This window comes from Syngnathus typhle, linkage group LG9 (genome assembly GCF_033458585.1).
Source record: "Syngnathus typhle isolate RoL2023-S1 ecotype Sweden linkage group LG9, RoL_Styp_1.0, whole genome shotgun sequence".
NCBI classification, from domain to species: domain Eukaryota; kingdom Metazoa; phylum Chordata; class Actinopteri; order Syngnathiformes; family Syngnathidae; genus Syngnathus; species Syngnathus typhle.
Genome location: NC_083746.1, coordinates 11,327,871 through 11,346,465, shown reverse-complemented (window position 1 = coordinate 11,346,465; position 18,595 = coordinate 11,327,871). Strand labels below are relative to the sequence as shown.

The 18,595-nt window shown below is 45.0% G+C and overlaps 4 protein-coding genes across 5 annotated transcripts; all 4 read right to left on the bottom strand.

Annotated features, from left to right (window-relative positions):
• Positions 1-819: 819 nt before the first annotated feature.
• On the bottom strand, positions 820-3,353 carry cnot11 (CCR4-NOT transcription complex, subunit 11). Its single transcript, XM_061286702.1, has 7 exons — positions 2,672-3,353; positions 2,255-2,419; positions 1,952-2,104; positions 1,628-1,830; positions 1,356-1,558; positions 1,183-1,279; positions 820-1,104 (listed from the first exon to the last, which is right to left on the bottom strand). The coding sequence occupies exons 1-7, from the start codon at positions 2,973-2,975 to the stop codon at positions 904-906; spliced, it is 1,326 nt and encodes a 441-aa protein (XP_061142686.1). The 5' UTR covers positions 2,976-3,353; the 3' UTR covers positions 820-903.
• Positions 3,354-3,645: 292 nt separating this feature from the next.
• LOC133159585 (abl interactor 2-like) lies at positions 3,646-8,938 on the bottom strand. Of its 2 annotated transcripts, XM_061286699.1 has the most exons (11): positions 8,699-8,938; positions 7,818-7,985; positions 7,090-7,266; positions 6,760-6,839; positions 5,683-5,799; positions 5,336-5,460; positions 5,032-5,259; positions 4,751-4,912; positions 4,569-4,646; positions 4,333-4,503; positions 3,646-4,187 (listed from the first exon to the last, which is right to left on the bottom strand). In XM_061286699.1, exons 1-11 carry the CDS (start codon positions 8,936-8,938, stop codon positions 4,012-4,014), a joined length of 1,722 nt encoding a protein of 573 aa, XP_061142683.1. In that variant the 3' UTR covers positions 3,646-4,011. The 2 variants fall into 2 exon arrangements, with proteins under 2 accessions (XP_061142683.1, XP_061142684.1); XM_061286700.1 differs by lacking the exon at positions 5,683-5,799.
• Positions 8,939-9,419: 481 nt separating this feature from the next.
• On the bottom strand, positions 9,420-12,211 carry tmem237a (transmembrane protein 237a). The gene is made up of 11 exons (XM_061287215.1): positions 12,131-12,211; positions 11,354-11,427; positions 11,136-11,258; positions 10,958-11,063; positions 10,742-10,896; positions 10,555-10,678; positions 10,300-10,491; positions 10,157-10,230; positions 9,983-10,070; positions 9,791-9,912; positions 9,420-9,613 (listed from the first exon to the last, which is right to left on the bottom strand). The coding sequence occupies exons 2-11, from the start codon at positions 11,415-11,417 to the stop codon at positions 9,546-9,548; spliced, it is 1,116 nt and encodes a 371-aa protein (XP_061143199.1). The 5' UTR covers positions 11,418-11,427; positions 12,131-12,211; the 3' UTR covers positions 9,420-9,545.
• Positions 12,212-12,900: 689 nt separating this feature from the next.
• On the bottom strand, positions 12,901-17,140 carry LOC133159410 (MAGUK p55 subfamily member 4-like). The gene is made up of 18 exons (XM_061286365.1): positions 17,119-17,140; positions 16,330-16,451; positions 16,166-16,243; positions 15,857-15,940; positions 15,665-15,796; positions 15,506-15,587; positions 15,312-15,397; positions 15,123-15,194; positions 14,840-15,058; positions 14,656-14,785; positions 14,552-14,581; positions 14,282-14,320; positions 14,039-14,206; positions 13,872-13,952; positions 13,699-13,792; positions 13,528-13,636; positions 13,319-13,453; positions 12,901-13,249 (listed from the first exon to the last, which is right to left on the bottom strand). The coding sequence occupies exons 1-18, from the start codon at positions 17,138-17,140 to the stop codon at positions 13,070-13,072; spliced, it is 1,863 nt and encodes a 620-aa protein (XP_061142349.1). The 3' UTR covers positions 12,901-13,069.
• Positions 17,141-18,595: the final 1,455 nt, after the last annotated feature.

Genomic DNA, 18,595 nt, shown 5'->3' with positions numbered 1-18,595 from the left:
GCCTCCCAGCAGTGTTCTCTCTTTTCCTCTTTATTTCCTTATTTTCTCCTTTTTCTTTCTGTCTTTTTTGTCCATTCGGCGATGCTGGTGCCTTCTACCGCACCTCGGTACCTCTTCGGATCGGATATTTTATTTTATTTATTTTTTCTTCCTGGGACCGGACCGGGATCATCGGTCGAGGCCGGCGTAACTCTACGACGGCTTCCTGCTTATCCGACCAGTGATGACCGGGTCCCTCGCATTGGCCTTGCAGCCGCAACACCTGTGGGGAGTCCGCTCCCTCGTGCTCGTCGGAACCGACGACTTTCGCCATGCTAGCCCCGTGGTGGCCATCTGCACGTCCCCCGACAGGGTGCCCGGGACGCTGCTCACACGTTTGCCTGCTTTGTGATGTTTTCACCGATTCACCACCACGGTCCATTGGGCGCCGTTGAACTGGACTGCCCTTACACCTGTCGATGGACCCCGTGGAGGCTATTTTGTGTGTTTTGGGGTGTTCTCTTGTATTGCGGGGTGCTAGGTGGCCGCTGTTGCTTTTTTTTCCTTTGTCTTTTAGCTTTGATTTGCTTTGATGGCTTTTATCTTGTGCACTTTCTGACTTTCTTTGTGGCGCCGTTGTGTGGCAGCCTTGTGAGAGCCTATTGAGTTGCGCTCATGCCATCTGTGTGTTTTTTGTATACCCACTCTGTGGTATGGATACTGCTGGGGCCTGAATTTCCCCACCCCTGGGGATCAATAAATATTCAATCAATCAATCAATAAATGACCCTGGAACAAAATGTCAACCTTAGTGACCACCAGTCAATCAATTTATGACCATTTCAGAATTCCCCCACAAAAAAGTTTTATTTCCATAATTTTGCATTGAAAGGAGTAAAACTATTTACAGTATTTTTGTAGCCCTTATTTGGTAGTCTTGGCGTCAGGAGGTCCGCTGTCGCCAGTGTCCAGACTCTTGAGGAGGCGAAAGAGTCCGGCCGCCTCGCGTATACGACTGAATTCGATGCAGAAGGCCTGGACCTCGATGAACAGGTCCTGAACGTTGATGATCTTGTTACGGATTAGAGACTGAAGGAACACGCAGACCAGACGCACCAAACGGTTCTGGACAACAGCGACAGGAGCCATGTCAGTTTCGTCCCTCCAATGAAGAGCAGCCCAAAAAAAGATAAAACGCCCTACCTGCATGTACTTGTCTTTGATCTGCTCACAGGTGGAGATGCAGTTGGATATGTAAAGATGGATGAACTCCGGAGGTAAGTCCACAGCCGTGGTCAACCTGAAGCACGCAATAACGTGATGAGTTTACAACACACACACAAGAAGTGGAGAGGGTGGGTAAGTTTGATGCTGACCTGTTGACAACCTCCATGGAATGCAGCGACATGTCCATGTTGACCAGCACAGAGAAGTACTCGGTAATCTGACTACTCTGCATCAGCTTCAGCAGCATCTCAATGGCCACCAGGGGGTTGTTCTCCACCAGGTCGGGAAGCTTGGCGGGGGTCAGCCCGATGTGGTACACCAGCTTGGGGTCCTTCTCCAGCTCTGCTAGCAACTATTGGTGATGGGATTCACTCCATCATCATTGTTGTTGTTCGCCTTGTAGTATTTTAGTTTTGTTTACCTGCGACTGCTGCTGCGCAGACAACGGGCTTTTGAAGGCTTTGGCCATGACCCGTTTGATTTCAAGCCCGGTGCTGTTCTTGACGCACATGGAGCGGTCCCAGTGAACGCGGTGGTCCGGCTCGGTGGGGTTGAGCCACGCCAACTCGTCCTCGCACACGTGCAACGGAGGAGGAGGACGAATCAGCTCAGGGCGGAAGTGACCTGAGAAAGGAAGCAAATAAAACGAACCAGCTTACTTGAGACATCGACGCTGGTTTAAAACCCAAACTTGAAACGTTCACCCATGTTTGAGGCACAAAATCTAAAATTCAACTATACTGACTTTCCAACGGTGGGTGCGGCTCAGTGACCAGAGACTCGATGATCTGATTGGCCACGGAGCTGTCGAATCCCGAATTGGACGAGTCTGGGTCGGGGTCGTTGAGGACGCTGGGGAAGCTGGCCTTGCTTTGTGTGGGCAATTCGGACTGACGCTCTGCACCAACAAAAACACACACACACACTGAGTTGTGCACAATTTAGAGGTCACATGGAAAGACTTTTGAGTGGATTTTTCCTTTTTTGAGTCATTTACTTTATAACACAAAAACTGGTATTTGAAAAGGGGTGTGAAGACTTTCTATACCCGCCAGGGCGAGCTGCAGGCCGCTGATGTCGATGGACTGCGGCATTCCGCTGACGTCCATGCACGATACTTGTCTCGGCGTCTTCTTAAACAAATCTCGGGGCGGCGCCAACATCAGTTGTGACAGAAAGAACTTCTCAGGCTGCGTGATGGGTGGCAGGAAGCCTGGATGCAAACAAATGCCAAGTTATCGCTTACTTAATAGAATTCACTTATTCTTAAAAGACTTTGGTTAAAATGTACATTTGTTTTCCAATATTGAAGTCGTACACAATTTTTTATTTTAAAAACGAACACAATTGTTATTTTCTTTTTTTTTACAATTTAACAAAACTTACAATTTTTAAATATATTCAAAAATTGTTTGACAGATAAGCATTTTATTGCAATAACAGCCGGACTTTTGGCCACACTGACCCGAGAGCAGCTTCTCGGGCTCGGGGTTGAGCAGGTGCGCGAACACGGCGGCGAAGGGGTTAGCTGCCAGCGGCTCGGTACGGTACATCTCCCAGAGCAGGTAGAGCGCGGTGAGCCGCTGCGGCGAGCTGGGCAGCAGGTCGGGCTGCTGCAGGAGCATGACGAGCACCGACCCCGCGCGGAAGTGCTCCGCCTTGCCGAAGAAATGGTGAAAGTGCGTGGACAGAGTCTCGAACGTGTTGGTGCAAGCCTCCTCCGAGATGATGCCCAGCAGGTTGGACAGCTCCTTCGGTGCCAGCGTCATGGTGCTCTACGCCTTAGGGGACTCGCTACAATAATTTTGAGCGAACTTTAGGCATGGTTACATCAAGTCCCGAAAGTCTGAAAATCCAGCTGCAGGCAACCTAGCTGGCTAGCAATGAGTTAGCTTAGCGCGGCTAACCGACAGAAAAATCGAAGCCATGGCGTAAATAAAAGTCGTCAGTTTTACGCTCCGGAGGACTCAGAAGTCAACCAAGAGTTTTACTAGTCCAAAAAACGAACTATTCTCGGCTAGGAGGCGCCTTATTTCAAATGAAAGAACGCGGAAAACCCGGTGAGGTTGTAATTTTAAATTGGAATTTGACTTGACCGTTTCCTGAGAGGTGCATCATGGAAGGCGTAGTTTAAACGTAGTGCCGAATCCGAGTTGTGATTGGTCACTTTCTTCACAGGTGCTTTGTGGGAAATGTAGTTCAAATATGACCCAAAAAATGGCTTCCCGCGGGGCAATATTAGAAATGTGTTGGCAAAACAAGGCTTGTCGTTGATTTAAGTATCAGTTATGATTTATGACTATTTAAACCTTAAATCAAAGAAACATAAATTGAGATGAGTAGCTTGATAGCGAAGACAGACATTTGTTTGTTTATTGGGATTTGTGAAGCACATTTAAATTATATTGAACACATTTTTTTATAAAAAGACAACAAGTCCTTAGAACAAAACATCGCAATACATTTTATTTTAAACATCTTGAACAGACTCGATGTTAGTGTAGGATGGATTTTTGTAACCAATTAACCTTATTTATACACACACAGACACACGGTACAACTCCATCATTTAAAGGGACAATATAGCTTAAAAACTGAGATTAAAGCACATATGAATATAAAATACAACTTGTGTATGTTTATAAATGTAAACATGGTACATGTGCACGCAACCACACTGTAAACTTCAAGAGTGGACAAAATGCCCGCTGGGCTCCATTTCACAACATCAAAAACACAAGGCTCAGAAATGGCATCACTATGTAAGTGTAAGGGCTTCTGGGTTAAAATAAAATTTTAAAAAAGTCAGTCGATGTAGTGCATGATGGCCTCCACGTAGTTCCCGGGGAAGAGTCCAGTGGTGGCGTTCATTACGCCCTCGAACCAGCCATCTTCGTTCTTCTTCAGTACGTAGATAATGGCGCCCTCCTGAAAAGACAGCTCGTCCTCCTTGTCAGCCGTGTAGTCGTAGATGGCCACCACTGGAGGAGGAGGGAGGGAATATCATATTTCTTTTGTTTATTTCATGCAGAGATGCCGCTAAAATTTGTCTGATCCACAAAACACAACACTAGGCAAAAATAACATTCAACCCTGCGGTCAGATGCTAAGCTAACCCATAATAACCTTTCTCTAGGTAATTGCTGGGGACCCAGGGTGGGTCTTCTTCCGCATGCGGGTCGTTGTACTCCAACTCCGCCGAGTCCTCCTCTCCGCCCTGTGCGCCGACGTCCTGCGGGGCCCAAGCAGGTGCCGTCTCCTCAGGGGTCGGCCGAAGGGGCGATGCCACGTCCGAGACTGAAAGCCAAACGGGTCGCTTAGGTAACGCGTTATTGGACGTTGAGAAAATGTGGTATACTGACTGGATTCTTGAAGGCGAGCCACGAAGCCCATGAGAGGGAGCTGAGGAGTGAACTGGAGGAGGGAGGGCGGTGGAGAGGCTGCAAAAAAATTGGTTTTATTGGTCGCTTTTCAAACTATTTTTTGTTTGTATTGGACTTGTGATGTACATGCCGAGCCGTAACGCTATTCTCCCAGCACCTACCTGGGCTTTGGCCGTTGTAGTAGGGCCTGCCATTGCTCTGCGTGCCGATTGGCTGCCCGGTGACAGAAGGTGGGCGGCGGTAGGGCAGGGAGCCGCCCACCTGCGGCGTCTGCTGGCGAGGCTGCGGACGATTCATGCTGAAGAACTGAGGCACCACCCCACCTGGTGCACCATGCACACTTTGAATTTCAATTTTTGGAAAATGGTGATGCATCGACGTCAATTGGATGAATAACGTGGGAGGAGATGCATTCCGAACCAGACAGGAAGTAGGAACTCACCTTCCTTGGGTGATGAGGACTGGGGGGAGGGAGGCGGTGGAGGGAGGCTGCAGGCCGTGCCGGGGATCTCGTTGGGCTTGGACAGAGGGGATGGGGGGGCGTGCGCCAATGGCGGCGGCATGGTTAGGGTGGCAGAGGAAGAAGAGGAGGGCGAGAATGAGGAAGAAGAGGTCGGGGAAGAGTTGGGGGGGCTAGAAGACGAGCTAGCGGGTCCGGCGCTCGGGGAAACTTTAGGGAGAACATCAGGAAGCTGTATAAATATATACTGAGCTTTTTTGGAGGCCGTCAATTACTTGCGCGTTACCTGGGAAGCTGGCGGGCGGCGACGGCGTCGCCACAGGGATGGGCACACCGGTGGTCCCGCTGCCACTGTTCTCTCTGCTGCTGCTCCGACTGCTGCTGCTGGGGTAACTCCCTCCGCTACTGCCACTTTAAAACAGACATTTTTATGGAATTAAAATTAAGAGGATTTTTCAAAAACGGAAGATGACAGCGATGGAGAAAAATGTTAGCGACAAGCGGAAGAAACAGCAAAGAAATGTGGGAGGTGGATTGGATGACAGCTGTGGGTGGGGGCGGGGCCAAGCGCTGCGATTAGCGAAAGAAGCAGATGAGGGACTCTCCGGTGGTGGCGGCGGCCATGTAGCTGACCTGGACGTGCGTGAGCGCTGGCAGTTGTTTTGCTTTCTGCTGGTGGGGCTACAGGCGTAGTGGTTGGGGACCACCGGAGGCCGCACGGGCTCCAGGGTCCTGTAGGGGGAGCTCTTCCTGCATGTGCATATGCAGGTTAGGTTGGGAGGCCAAATACATTTGGGCCCAAAATGAAAAGTTTATGGTTAGCAATCACAAGCCCTGTTTTTAATCTTGTGCTTTTAAAGTGGATTGTTTGTTGATTGGAATGTTTGACCAAACACACGTAATTGACATTTTGCTCCCTTTGTGATCTTCATGTCCCTAGTAGAGAAAACCGAAAGAGAAATGTGAGTTGAAATGGAAAAAATGACATTGCGTTTCATTCGAATAAAAAAAAACACATTTGGTCGAGTGTGAAGCTGAAAAACAGGGAGAAAGAGATCTGATGAGAAAAGACGACCAAGCGAGAAGATCTCCATGTGGCTGACCTACATGCTGGAGGAGGGAGCAAAAGAAAAACAAGCTTTCATAAAGCATGATGTCGTTCCTCCCAATGCCGTGTGACTGTGCATGCGCTCGCCCGAGTGTGATGTCATCGCTCGTGTGCCGAGTTCAATGTGTCATCATCTGGCCTCGGGATTCTGACACACACATTTGGTTCATTGGAAACATTAACATAAACACGAACCCTGGCTTGAAATCTTGATTTAAGACCATTTTAGAATATTTAAAAAATGTAATTATCTAATAAAGAAATGAATATATAATAAACAAATAATAAAGGGTTGGAATTGGGGGGTTAGATCACCAAATGATTCCCGAGCGCGGCACCGCTGCTGCTCACTGCTCCCTTCTCCCCCAGGGGATGGATTAAAATCACATGGGGATGGGTTAAATGCAGAGGACAAATTTCACCACACCCAGATGTGTGTGTGACGATCATTGGGACTTTAACTTAACTTTAAAATGAATATCCAGAAATGCAGAAAAGTCCCCAGTTGCACCTATAATTGTTTATGTATGTGTGTTGCATTGTCAGTCACAAAGAAGTTTGAGTCAAAATGGTAGCAGGCAATTCAAGATGGCGTCACATACCCAAAGATGCTGCGTCCCGCCTTGGGGGGGCTGGGGGGCTTCTGGCTGGGCGGGATGGAGCCAGGCTCCTTCATGTTCTCCTGTTGAAACATCAGTCTTCATGATGTCACACAAAGGAAAAATGTACAATGCTTCCTGTTATTTGTTACGTCAAACCCAATCTAGAAATGCTCATTTGAAATCCTAACCCAACGATTTACCTTCAACCTCAGCAACCACTTAACACATCAACGAATGCAGAAAAAGACACAAAGTGCAAACTGTCAGCGTCACGACATCGGCATAAAGGAAGTCAGGCGACTGCGACGGCTATTGATCAGCCGGAATCACCTTGACGCCGTGCCCGACGTCATCCAGCGCCCCGAAGTCCAGCGGCTTGCGCACGTAGCCCAGCGGCCTCTCTGGATTGGTTGGCGCCACGATTTTGTGAGCGCGGCTCGCGTTCTTGTTGGTGGTCAGCACGCCGATCTCCCGTCTCGCCACCTTCTCCTTGTGGATGCCCACCGTCTGCAAAACACCAACAAGATGGCGGCATCGTACACCTGTCAATCAAATATACAATCTTGACTGTTGACAATTTTTTGGAGCATCCGTTGCAATTTTATGTACAAATTTTCATCGCACTATAGATTTTTGGGATGCGGGGCTGGAACGCACACAACTGTCTTTTTAAAATGTTGTACAATGGTTCGTTTCACATCCACCCAGCCTTCATTGTCACTTGGCTGAGAAGCAAAAAAACACGAGATGCCGTCGGTCTTCTTTCAGCCTTGTCAGCAGCGTGGCTCTGTGTGTGTGCATGTGTGTGTGTCGAGGGTGGCAGCTGTTGTGTAGGCGAGTGTTGGCGCCGGCAGTGATGCTAGCTGGCACAAAGATGAGCTTATCTACTGTCAGCATTCATTTACACCAATGCAGAACAAGTGAAAAGAGTACATTTAGATTCTATTCATCCTTCCAATCTTTCCTTTCAGTCATCCTTCCTTGCATCCTTGACTCCTTCCTTCCTAGGTTCCAGTGTCCCAATACTACTGGCCATTTTGTGCGGTCAGCCGGCCTACCTGCGCGATGTGGTTGACGGAGCTCTCCATGCAGCGAAGCTGAGACATCTGGATGTCGAGCATCTGCAGCATGTTGTTAGCCAGAGTGTTGATGAGGTAGGCCACGCTGGCCACAGACTGCGTGGTGTAGCTCTTGGTCTCCTCCAGGGCTCCACATTTGTCCAACGCCTGGGGCAGGACGTCAGAAGAAGCAAACAAGAAAGATGTCAAATGTCACCATTTCATCTTTTACTCCTTTTTATAGTATTAACATGCCAACTGTGTGACTACATTTATTTTGTGTAAGCTTGGTGTTTACAGGCAAAGGACGCGTGTCATGTGTATTTGTTAGTGTGTGTGTATAATGTGTGTAAGCAGGACAAATACAATGTAGGTCAGCGCAAACTCATTCATGCCGGAGGTTGACAAGAAACACACTGACACACACAGACACACACACTTCTTTCTACGAGGAGGGGGAGGCCTGTATTACTGCAATACTATAGTATATATTAAACAAGACTCATGTCAGGTGTACATGACAATATGGGGAAAATTAAAATGGACGCTCAAGTGAAACGTTTTAATTTTAATCTGTTTAGAAATAGTAAAGTGTTAGTTTTTGTGTTACTGGGAAAAGTGGTCATATGATTGCAATTTATTGCTCGCAAGACAAGGCAAAAAAGTCGGCACAGCAACTACTAACTTTGTTTTAAAACATATAAATGTGTTTCAATAATTCTAAGGCAAAATCAATTGTACAGACAATGACTTTATTATGGATTTTCAGGCGCGATAAACGGGGGTTCACTGTAAACTCGGTCCTGGCCGGTGCACCGGTGGAACGCCCACTTCTCCCCTAAACGCCGACGCATCAGGTCCACTTCCCCGTAAGCGCTTACCTGGACATAGTTGGCCTCGCAGTATTCGGCCACGCTCTCTAAATTGGGGAAACTGTCAAGCAGCGCCCTTCTCCCTGCGGGAATCTCCTCCTCGAGAAGCATTTGAAGCTCCGCCATCTTTACATGATTGCCTGACTTGCTGCCACAGCACAAGCTCAGCGTGCTGATGCCTTCATGGACCCTGGGATATAGCGCGACGACTATGCGATCAGCGCTTTCGAAAACGGGGACCGACAGCATTTTACACGAAGAAACGCTGATTTGTAAAAAAAATTAAAAATAAATAAAAATGAAATCATATACCATGTTACGTTTGGAGGTTAATTTGTTGGCGATGTTTTATTAGTTATGAAATTTTGTAATGTAAATACACTATCGGCGAATTTCTTATCACGGTCTTAAACGCACCATTTTACAACTCCCACTTGTAAGTTCATTCTACATTTTTTTTCATTTGTAGTAAAAATGTGATCATTTGAATTTATAACACTAATCTGCACAAAGATTACTCACGCATTATATTTACATTTTATGTCAAATATGTCAAAGTTACATACATTAATTCTAATAATGGCAATAAATAAATAATAATGATAATAAATAAATAAATAAATTTAATACAACACGTTACTTAAATTACATGTCCTATAACTGTAAACTTAAATAATATTTCGGATTTAGAGGTCAGCAGCGCCACCTCATGCTTGAAAGTGCAAAGGCATGGCACAACAATTTGCTACTTTATTTCTTAAATTTACAAAATTACAATGGACAAAAAATGTAAAAGAATTACCGTGAAAAATAGATTTTGAATATATACTGGGAATTCTTGATTTCAAACAAGATCTTAGGCTGGGATGTCCACATTCTCATCGCCTCTGGGATAGCTGTCAACCTCCATGGACATCAAGAAGTCTGCAAAAAAAGAAATTAATCTCCTGTATAGATAAAATAATACAAATATTAACAACCCAAATGTTGATGTTGTCATGGTTGGTATTTGTACAAGCCCTTTTTTGGTACCAATCTGTAAAACCGGTGATCAGGGCTCTTTTATTTTGAGTCAAACAACAGGATAACACTTGACTGTACCTTCTGTGTAGTCAACATCCGGCCGCGTGGAGATGACGGCCCAGGCCAGGCCCACCAGTACGGCCACCACCAGGTTGACTACAATCCACGGTCGCAAGATCTGCTCCTCGGATCCACGAGGCCTGAGGGAATATCATGACCATATCGGATCATTTGTAACTTGTGCCGCAAGGTTATTTTTAAAGTTCTCACCACAGAGTCTCGTTGGCGGTGGGATAGAGGTGAATCCGATCGCTGGTCATTTGCTGACTGAGGGAAAGGATCAACGCTATGAAGTACACTGGAAAGACAACACAAAAGGCCACTCCAAAATGATCATATAACTTGATTTATTTATGCTAACAATGATTCAAGTGTTTGACTTACAGAAGGAGGCGAGAGCAGCGGGATCTAACGTGATGAAGCCCCTCAGAGCCATGGAGGCCTTGGCCAGGTTGACTCTGCACCGGGCAGAAATCCCAAATCAAATAATTGTGGACTCCCCGGCGGAGCAGAAGTGGCCAACGTACCGGTCGAAGGCAGACACGGTGCTGATGGCGAGCAGCAGGTAGAGCAGCGACTGCGCGTTGTAGGCCAGAGAGTGATACTGCTGTAGAAGGTTGGCCAGCGTGGACATGTGCTCACCCGCCAGGACGTACACCACGCTCACGTTCCATATGGCGTAGCCTGACAGGAAGCCGTGGCAGAACAGGCCCAGAACCCTACCATCGTACCATGTGATACATAGCAACCAAAGATGCCGCACGATAACGATGCCATCACACCTGAAGCTGCTGTGGACCTTGACGGCAATGTCTCTGGTGGTCCACGTCATCTGTCTGGGCTCCAAGTAGTCGTCCACCTGGTCGGGATGTCGGAACTGCTCCACTCGCTCAGGCTGGAAACGCCCTATGCACGCGTATGCAGACTTTTGCATTTGGAAAATAGCCCTTGAGTAACATTCCAACTTACTGTTCCTCTCCACAAAGACTCTGCCAACGAGTTGACTGTTTCCATGAGGGGCGGAGAACAAGGAATGCTGGGGAATGGGCGAGGTGGCGTCCGCCGCAATGTCATCATCTTCCGCTCCGAGGTCGTTGCTGTGATGCTCCGGGTATTTGGTCTTCCTGCGCAAGACATTGATACAATGACTTTCTATAGGAATACATCAATAAATGAGTTGCTTACCTCTTCTTTTTGGTCCGTCTGGTCACAGCGACCGCGGCTTCCTCCTCGTCCACCCCGGCTTCGGCCGTGTTTCCATTTGGCGTGTCGACAAGCTCCACCTGCTGATCTGAAACCACATAGAAATACTTAATGGAGCTGTTACAGAGGACAAGTATCAAGTCAAATTGAAGAGGCTAACCAATAGTGGGCGTCCTCTTCTTTTTCTTTTTCTTCTGTGGTGCCGCTGCATCGAGGAAGTCCGGCGTTGCAGCTTCTCTGTTCTGATTGGTCAACTCCTCAGTCCCTACCTGCACACAGCCCACTAAAGAAACAAGCCAATGATGTCATAAATGACTGATGCTGTCACTAAAGTGAATATTTTTTTACTCTTGTAGTACACATAAGACAGTGACTCACCTTCACCATCACCATTGTTGACTTCCTTCTTAGACTTCCTCTTCCTGCCCTTGACTGTTGGCATGACGACCAGTCTGCCAATGAAATTAGTGATTGAGGTCAGTCAATTAGCGCTAAACGTTAGCAGTGATTGGATTAGCCAACTAGAGCGGATGCTACGGGGTCATGTTTAATTAAAAAACATTTCGAGTGGTAAAAGTCATCACTTTGCAATGCTACCATGCTAACGACAACAACATGTCTTGGGATGAAGGTGTTAGCATTTAGCTCAGATAGCATCCTGAGCAACTCCTTTGTTAACTATTAACCGTGCTGTTATCTATTATTACGGATACTACTTTACTACAATGGTAATTGTACTCTGCAACTTCCATTGGTACTAATTTGATTCACACACAACTGGTTACTACTACTACTACTACTGCTGGTGGTAGTATGCTATGCTAAGTATGTATTACGTCTGGTGGAAATAGTATGCTACGTATACTATTGCTGGTAATTACGACTATGCCACGCATGTTACTACTTGTATGCTTCATGCATTGCTACTAGTACTTCCACTAGTAGTTGTATGATACATATATGGCTCCTGGTAGTGCTACACATATAACTAGTATGCTATGTGTTGCACTATTGACACAACAGTTATTACTATCAAGTGTTGCCACTGGCACTAGTGCTACGCTACATATATTACTACAAGTAATGTTACTATGCTGCTCATATTACTACTGTTTTGTTATGTACGCTACACATGCTAAAGCTACTGCCACTCACCTGTCCACGCTTTTTTGCGCTCAGCTCGTCTTCACGATGGCGACATAGAGACTGATGTGAGTGACAGGTGGACATGTGCTGAGCTACTGGGAGAGCTTTGTGATGATGTAATTAGCAAAGCATTAGCAGAGCAGCCATTGACGCTAATCTGACCAGCAGGAGGCCTCACGAATGATTTGTACTTGGGTCAAACCGTCGCCATCAAAAGATCTTCAAAAGATGATTGATTCAAGAAGAAAATAACACAAAATAAGTTTGGAAGAGCACAAAAATGTTGATGAACTGTGCCATACTTTTCCTCCACAACACTACGTCAAGTCATGAAAATGATATATAAGACTAGGAAAGTGTCTTTCCTCATGGTAATCCAGTATTTTGTAACTGAAACACTATAACACTGAAACACAAAAGGTACAGTGGTAAATCTCGTTAGCTTGTGCTGATTAGCTCCATATGGCGGATTAGCAGAGAGGGAGAGCGAGGTGTTGTTAAATATTAGGGATGTAGTTCATCAATTGCCAGAGAGCTAAATAGGCGTGAGTTTAGATAGGTTGATAGCTAGATATTCTAGGTAGGTGAGTGGGGTAAATAGGTATGTTGTAACAAGTTGAATAATGAGTGCCAGTAGGTTGCTAGCGAGTTAGCTATTTGGGTTGATGGGTAGCAAAATGGGCAGTCATGTAAGTACGCAAAGTAAATAGGTTGCGCTGTTTGTAGCTAGCTAGATAAATTGGAATGGTACATTAATCACTAGATAGAAAAAGACAAACTATTGACATTGAACTTTAATTTGTTTGTAAGTTGTTCGCATGCCTGCACATTCACACAGCCTGCAGGTGGCGCTAGCTGCTCGTCAATGTTAATGGTGTACTGAAATTTAGCAGTTGTCCGTGCTATAGCTTCCTGTGATGCTAGTCCATATTTAGTGTCCAGTTCGTCCTAGGCTCGCGTCCATCTGACAGGTATCCAGTTTTCATCCACCTGTGCCCGGAGGATAGCGGCATGAAGCTTAGCACAAGTGTCACTTAGCTGCTCATTGACTAGCACTTCATCAAACAAATGTTTGTACTTCTGCTCCATCTGCAGAGACGACTCCCCCAGGTCCAGAAGGTCTTGATTCTGTAGCACATACATAGAAATTATTATTCATACCTGAGAGGTATGGACACGTGTTCTACTCAGTCTTACAGTGATGTATCTGTTGTGCAGGTAACTGCAAATGATTCTGGCGTTCACTCTAGTTTGTGCAAGTTTCTCCAAGGTGGGAGCTTTGATGAAGATCACATATGGCTTGTACTTCCAGGTCCTCAGTGAAGGAATGTTCTACAACAAGACAGATACTCTTTCAAAACAGTAAAACGTATTGATTCTGCTACGGTGCTGTATTGTATACCTACATGTGGTTGGATGTCAACGATGCACACACGTCCCCGTTTGATGACCTCGTCGATGGCGTCAATGCTGGTCCCGTACTTGTGGCCCTTATACTCGCCGTATTCCACAAACCTGCGCAAACACACGCAAAGTCAGGTGTGTGTGAAGAATGTAAAATCCAAAAAGAGGCTCACCTGTGGCTGCACACCATGAAGTCAAAGAGCTCTTTGTTGATAAAGTGATACTCTCTGCCTGTCTGTTCCCACGCTCTGATTGGTCGGGTGGTGTCTGCGGCAGCCAATCATAATAAACGTTACTCAGTTACTCACGGATTTCATATGCGGCGTTCAAGGAGGCGCTGACGTACGTGGAGTTGTTCCCTCGTATGTGTCCGGGTTGAGTTTAATGAGGGTCTGTCTCAGTTTATTGATGCCTACTCCGGACGCGCCTGTCCAGCACGAAAGAAATGGACAATAAGACAAAAAAGAGAGGCCAAAGTGTTGACAAAGGTATGCTAAGTGATGCTCTTCTCACCTACGAGGATGATGAGTCGGTGGTGGTCCTGTGGGGGTCGTCGGTACAGGACCACTTCCTCGTAGGGCGTGGCCACAGTGGAACAGGAGGTGGCGATGCTGGTGCAAGACATTCGCCTTCTCTTGGACAGCGACCTCCTCAACAGACAAAAACTACGACGGAAACCCGCTAAAGACACAATGCCGTTTATTTTATTACAACTAAAAATTATGCAATAATATATTCAATATTGCGCAATCTTACCAAGGTAGAGCCCATCAGGAAATTCTGATGGTTCTGACTCTGAAAGATATGACATCACATTGCCTTGCATGACCACAACACCCGACTGGCCTACTATCTTCATGACCAACTAACTACCTGACTAACTTACAGGAGACTTACCTACCAATATGTATTTCTTCCTGCTCTGTTGGATTTTAAAAAAGCCATATGTTTTTTTATAGTCTACAAGATTATAAAAGTCTACATTGTCCTTAATAAAATACAAGTATTATAAAAAGTATGCATTACCCGCAGTGCATTTCTCTTGAGGTTCCTCCTCTGAAACAGAAAACATTCATTCAAAATCATGTCATCTATATAATTGTATACATTTCATTTGGGATGGCCCTCACCTGCTCTGCTGCCTCCACCGCCACACTCATCCTTGTCATGCTTATCATCTTTACACTCCTTTTGATCCCTCTGTTCCTTCTCTTTACTGATGACATCATCACAAACGATACACCACCACAGCATGATGAGTTAATCGTTAGTTAGTTAGTTAGTTAGTTAGTTAGTTAGTTAGTTAGTTAGTTAGTTAGTTGTGGTGTCAGGTAACCTCTTCAACGTGGCGGCGGATGGAATTAATCCAACAAAAGAGGCTGAGCTGGTGAGCTTCCTGGCCTGCCACCACTGTCCATCTGACTGGTCCAAGACCTCCAGCACTTCCCCCTTACTGAAGAAAACCCCAACATCAGGGCAGGGTATGGAAGAGTCCCGCAAGGGACAGTAGTCCACCATGGACCTCATGTAGACCTGACGCAGGAGAAATAGATATTCAGCACACATCTCTCACATGAGGATGCTGAAGGTTTCTCACTGGTTTGTTGATGCTGCTCAGCTGGAAGGTGTTTGGAACTACTTTGAAGAGAATGGTGCCCTCTGACCTCATCTGAGCACACAAATGATTGAGACTTGAGTAACAAATCTGAGACACATAAGAAATGGGAGGAGCAATATGGCAAATGGGGAGCATGAGAATCGTGGTAACGTTGACAAGCAGACAAACCAGCATCTGGATGACCTGCTCGGGGTCCAACCCGACCAGTGGCTTCCCATCCACCTCCAGCAGATGATCCCCAGGATGGAGAAGACCTGACACACACACAGAATGCGTTACTGCACATCCGAACTATTGTTTCTCACACACACACACACACACACACACACGCACGCACATGCACACAAACACTACACACACACCGCTACGGTCTGCAAGTCCTCCACGAATAACTCTTGCGATAAATATTTCTCCGGTCTCCTTGTCCTTCCTTATGGTGGCCCCCTGACACACATGCACACACAGTAAGGACAAATGGCAATGCTGGTCCCCACTCAAAAGTTCTTCATTTGTGTTCTGACCAGAGGTTGTTCATTCTTAGCCAAACAAACGATCCTCACGACGTCCTTATCTTCAGCCGGCCCGTCAGGTAGCGGCGCCAAGACGGGTCCGAAGTCTGCTTGAGCCACGGCGTCGTGACAGGACAACAGAGCCTGAAGATGGTTCGAGATTAAGGACCGTTTAAGGACCCGGTAGGTGACTAGATGGAGAACCTTTATGTGTGGAGAGCTCAGGAGGATCTGAAGCTCTGTAGCCTCCACAGAAGGAGTCTGGACTGTATGCAGGACACCCTGGACCTCAATAACAAAAGAAAGAAGCCAGAGTTAGTGCAGAATTCTCCTTTCTTTCTCAGCAGAAAAGCGGGTGTGCCTGCTAATATTCACTCAATAGTTAATTGGATATTCTGTGAGGCAAACAATCAATTAATTTGCCAATCAGTTCGTCAATTAGTAACTTAGTTCAACAGCTAGTCACTTAATTAGCGAGTTTTCATAATTGTTATGTTAATTGTTTGCAATAACCTCGCGTGAAAGTCCCGAAGCGTGAGACAGGAGAGGGCGGGGCAAAATTCTCTTGAAAGTCAACAGGCACTCATAAATCTGTAGAAGAAGAAAACAGGAAGTTATGCTTGACGATGGTAGCCACTTCCGGGAGTCCTCGTATCTTCCCTTGGTTGGAATCAGACCTGAAGCAGGGCGCGGAGCCACGGAGCGCTCAGGAGTTCGTGAAGAAGATGAGCGCCATTGATGTTTCTCGTGGCGGCCTCGCCGACATCTTCCACCATCATGGATAGGACCCCAATGACGCCTGGAAATGAGTTAAGATAAGATAAGATAAGATAAGAGGAACTTTATTAATCTCACGTGTGAGAAACTGCATGTAACAACAGCTCGATTTACAGGAAGGTACAAGTTGGGGCATAAAGGTGCAAAAAGAGACTTCTGGACCGTAGTCCTCCTTTTTTCTATAAAAAATAGAATACAATATAAAAAGAAAAATATGGAAAAATAACAGCAATTGTAGTAAAACTAAAAATATAAGATATGAATATTTACAAAAAGAAGATAAAATAGTGGTAAAGTGTCGTAAAGTGTATGAATTGTATGAAGTTTAGTAATGCTAATAACAAAAAAAAATAGTGCACGGGTTATAAAAGTGAAATAGATCTATGCATTGTGTGGCAGAGGATATTGCACATTGGGCTTAAATCGTACATTAAAATGGCAGCTGTAAAGTAAAAACCTCCCTTGTCATTTCAGGTATGGCGTAGTGATACTTTTTTGTCTGTCTACTCATAAATAACATGACCCAAATAATTCAAATTATTTTCAATCTAACGTTTTATGTGGTTCCACTTTGTTAGCGATCAGATTTGAGCAAAAGCGGGACACTGGAAAATGGGTAAAATAAATCTAAAATGGCGTCTCCCGCCATAATTGAAGAACTTCCGGTTATCTGATCGTGTGTTTCCTACCGTCCTCCTCAGTGTGAGTCATGACGACAGTCCTCTATCAGCATCAGCATGGCCCGGAAAATAAAGCACATCAACGTTTAATGCTCGAACATAGTGGAACTTCAACTACCTGTGGAAGCATATTGTTCCACCAGGAGGCGCCATCACGCTACACTGACTTGTTCTAAATGTGGACCAATGCCAGCTTTAGTTTTCTTCTTAGACTTATTCCAAGAATGAGCTCAGTTCTGAAGAGCAAAGCCTTACAAAAGTCTTCATTTGCCTTTAAAAGGTCATATACTCTATAATACTCTATATCGACGTGACTTTAGTAGCTACTGTAACCTTTTCATCACTTCTTTTCATGATTATTATATTCATGTATGACTGGGGGGAAATTGCAACAAAAAAAGAAAAAAGGTACCCCTTAAAATGAAATCTTCCTGTTGGAGAAAGATTCCTAAATGGCTGGTCCATTTGAGGGCCACTGGAGTCAGGCTAGTGCGTGTCTCTTGACCAGTCATAGAATAAAAATTAAGGCAATTTCTTCTTCAAAAAATTGTCAATATGTGCCAAGAGTGAAACTTTGACACTGTTAAATGATGTAACGTTAGCATTCATCGCAAAGGATGTAATACTCAAGAACGTATTCACAAGTTTCAACTCACCTCATGATCGTTTGCTGTTTGAATGCCTGCGTTACTCAAAACAGACTCTAATCCTTAAGCCTTTAAACTCACTCACACACGCGCACACACTTTGTAGTTAATTAGATGGACAAACTGATGTTGACTGTATGTTTTTAAATGTCATTGTTTTTCTTGCACGCAAACTCGGGGTTACTTCGTAATTAAAAATATATATTTTTAAAAATCTGTCAACATTTTGAAATATTAAAATAAACGCATTTCTACAACGCAAGAACTACATATTTTATAAAAAAATATAAAACTCCATGATTTTAAAGATTGTTACATGTAATCAAATGTGCAAGTAGAACTTGAATGTCTATTTTTGTTACAAATTGTTACAGATTGTCATTACTGGGTGGCTACAAGAGTGCCCATGTAAGTATCAGCATATAAGTTGAACCTTCTGAGCATCTGACATTTCGTTTTTATGTTTATTATTTATTTAGTTAACGAGTGCACGAGGGAAATAAGCGTGAACGATAAAAGATGTACATACAGTATATAATAAGAGATGTGCGCAGGCCAGAGGCACAAAGCAAATTTAAGCTAACGACTTCATTACAGATGCGTCACGTGATGCATTAAAGCTGATCATGTCCCAAAGTCCTTAGAGTACAGTGAAGTTTATTCAACATGAAAAGTCAGATATTTTCAAACATGGAAAAACTCAGATTTTTACTCAGGGGAAAAAAGATAAATAATTCAAGACCAGTCGAATTTTTCATAGTAACGAAAAATTTGTTTAAGAAAAAGGTTAAAGTGTGATAGGAATAAAATCACATTTTTAAAAATACAAATTAATCCAA

Bases quoted from the DNA above. Each gene is read 5' to 3' on its own strand.
- cnot11 (XM_061286702.1), bottom strand. From the start codon at position 2,975: ATGACGCTGGCACCGAAGGAGCTGTCCAACCTGCTGGGCATCATCTCG. The intron at 1,559-1,627 runs GTAAACAAAACT...CATCACCAATAG, and splicing joins CTGCGCAGCAGCAGTCGCAG to TTGCTAGCAGAGCTGGAGAA. The intron at 1,105-1,182 runs GTAGGGCGTTTT...GCTGTTGTCCAG, and splicing joins TCAAAGACAAGTACATGCAG to AACCGTTTGGTGCGTCTGGT.
- LOC133159585 (XM_061286699.1), bottom strand. From the start codon at position 8,938: ATGCTGTCGGTCCCCGTTTTCGAAAGCGCTGATCGCATAGTCGTCGCG. The intron at 5,260-5,335 runs GTAACGCGCAAG...TTCTCCCTAAAG, and splicing joins GCCGCCCGCCAGCTTCCCAG to TTTCCCCGAGCGCCGGACCC. The intron at 4,188-4,332 runs GTTATTATGGGT...CTCCTCCTCCAG, and splicing joins CAGCAATTACCTAGAGAAAG to TGGTGGCCATCTACGACTAC.
- tmem237a (XM_061287215.1), bottom strand. From the start codon at position 11,417: ATGCCAACAGTCAAGGGCAGGAAGAGGAAGTCTAAGAAGGAAGTCAAC. The intron at 10,492-10,554 runs GTGTGATGGCAT...GTACGATGGTAG, and splicing joins AAGGTCCACAGCAGCTTCAG to GGTTCTGGGCCTGTTCTGCC. The intron at 10,071-10,156 runs GTAAGTCAAACA...TTGTCTTTCCAG, and splicing joins CGCTGCTCTCGCCTCCTTCT to TGTACTTCATAGCGTTGATC.
- LOC133159410 (XM_061286365.1), bottom strand. From the start codon at position 17,140: ATGACTCACACTGAGGAGGACG. The intron at 15,941-16,165 runs GTTATTGCAAAC...TTTGTTATTGAG, and splicing joins CTTCGGGACTTTCACGCGAG to GTCCAGGGTGTCCTGCATAC. The intron at 14,321-14,551 runs GTAATGCATACT...CATATCTTTCAG, and splicing joins TCAAGAGAAATGCACTGCGG to AGTCAGAACCATCAGAATTT.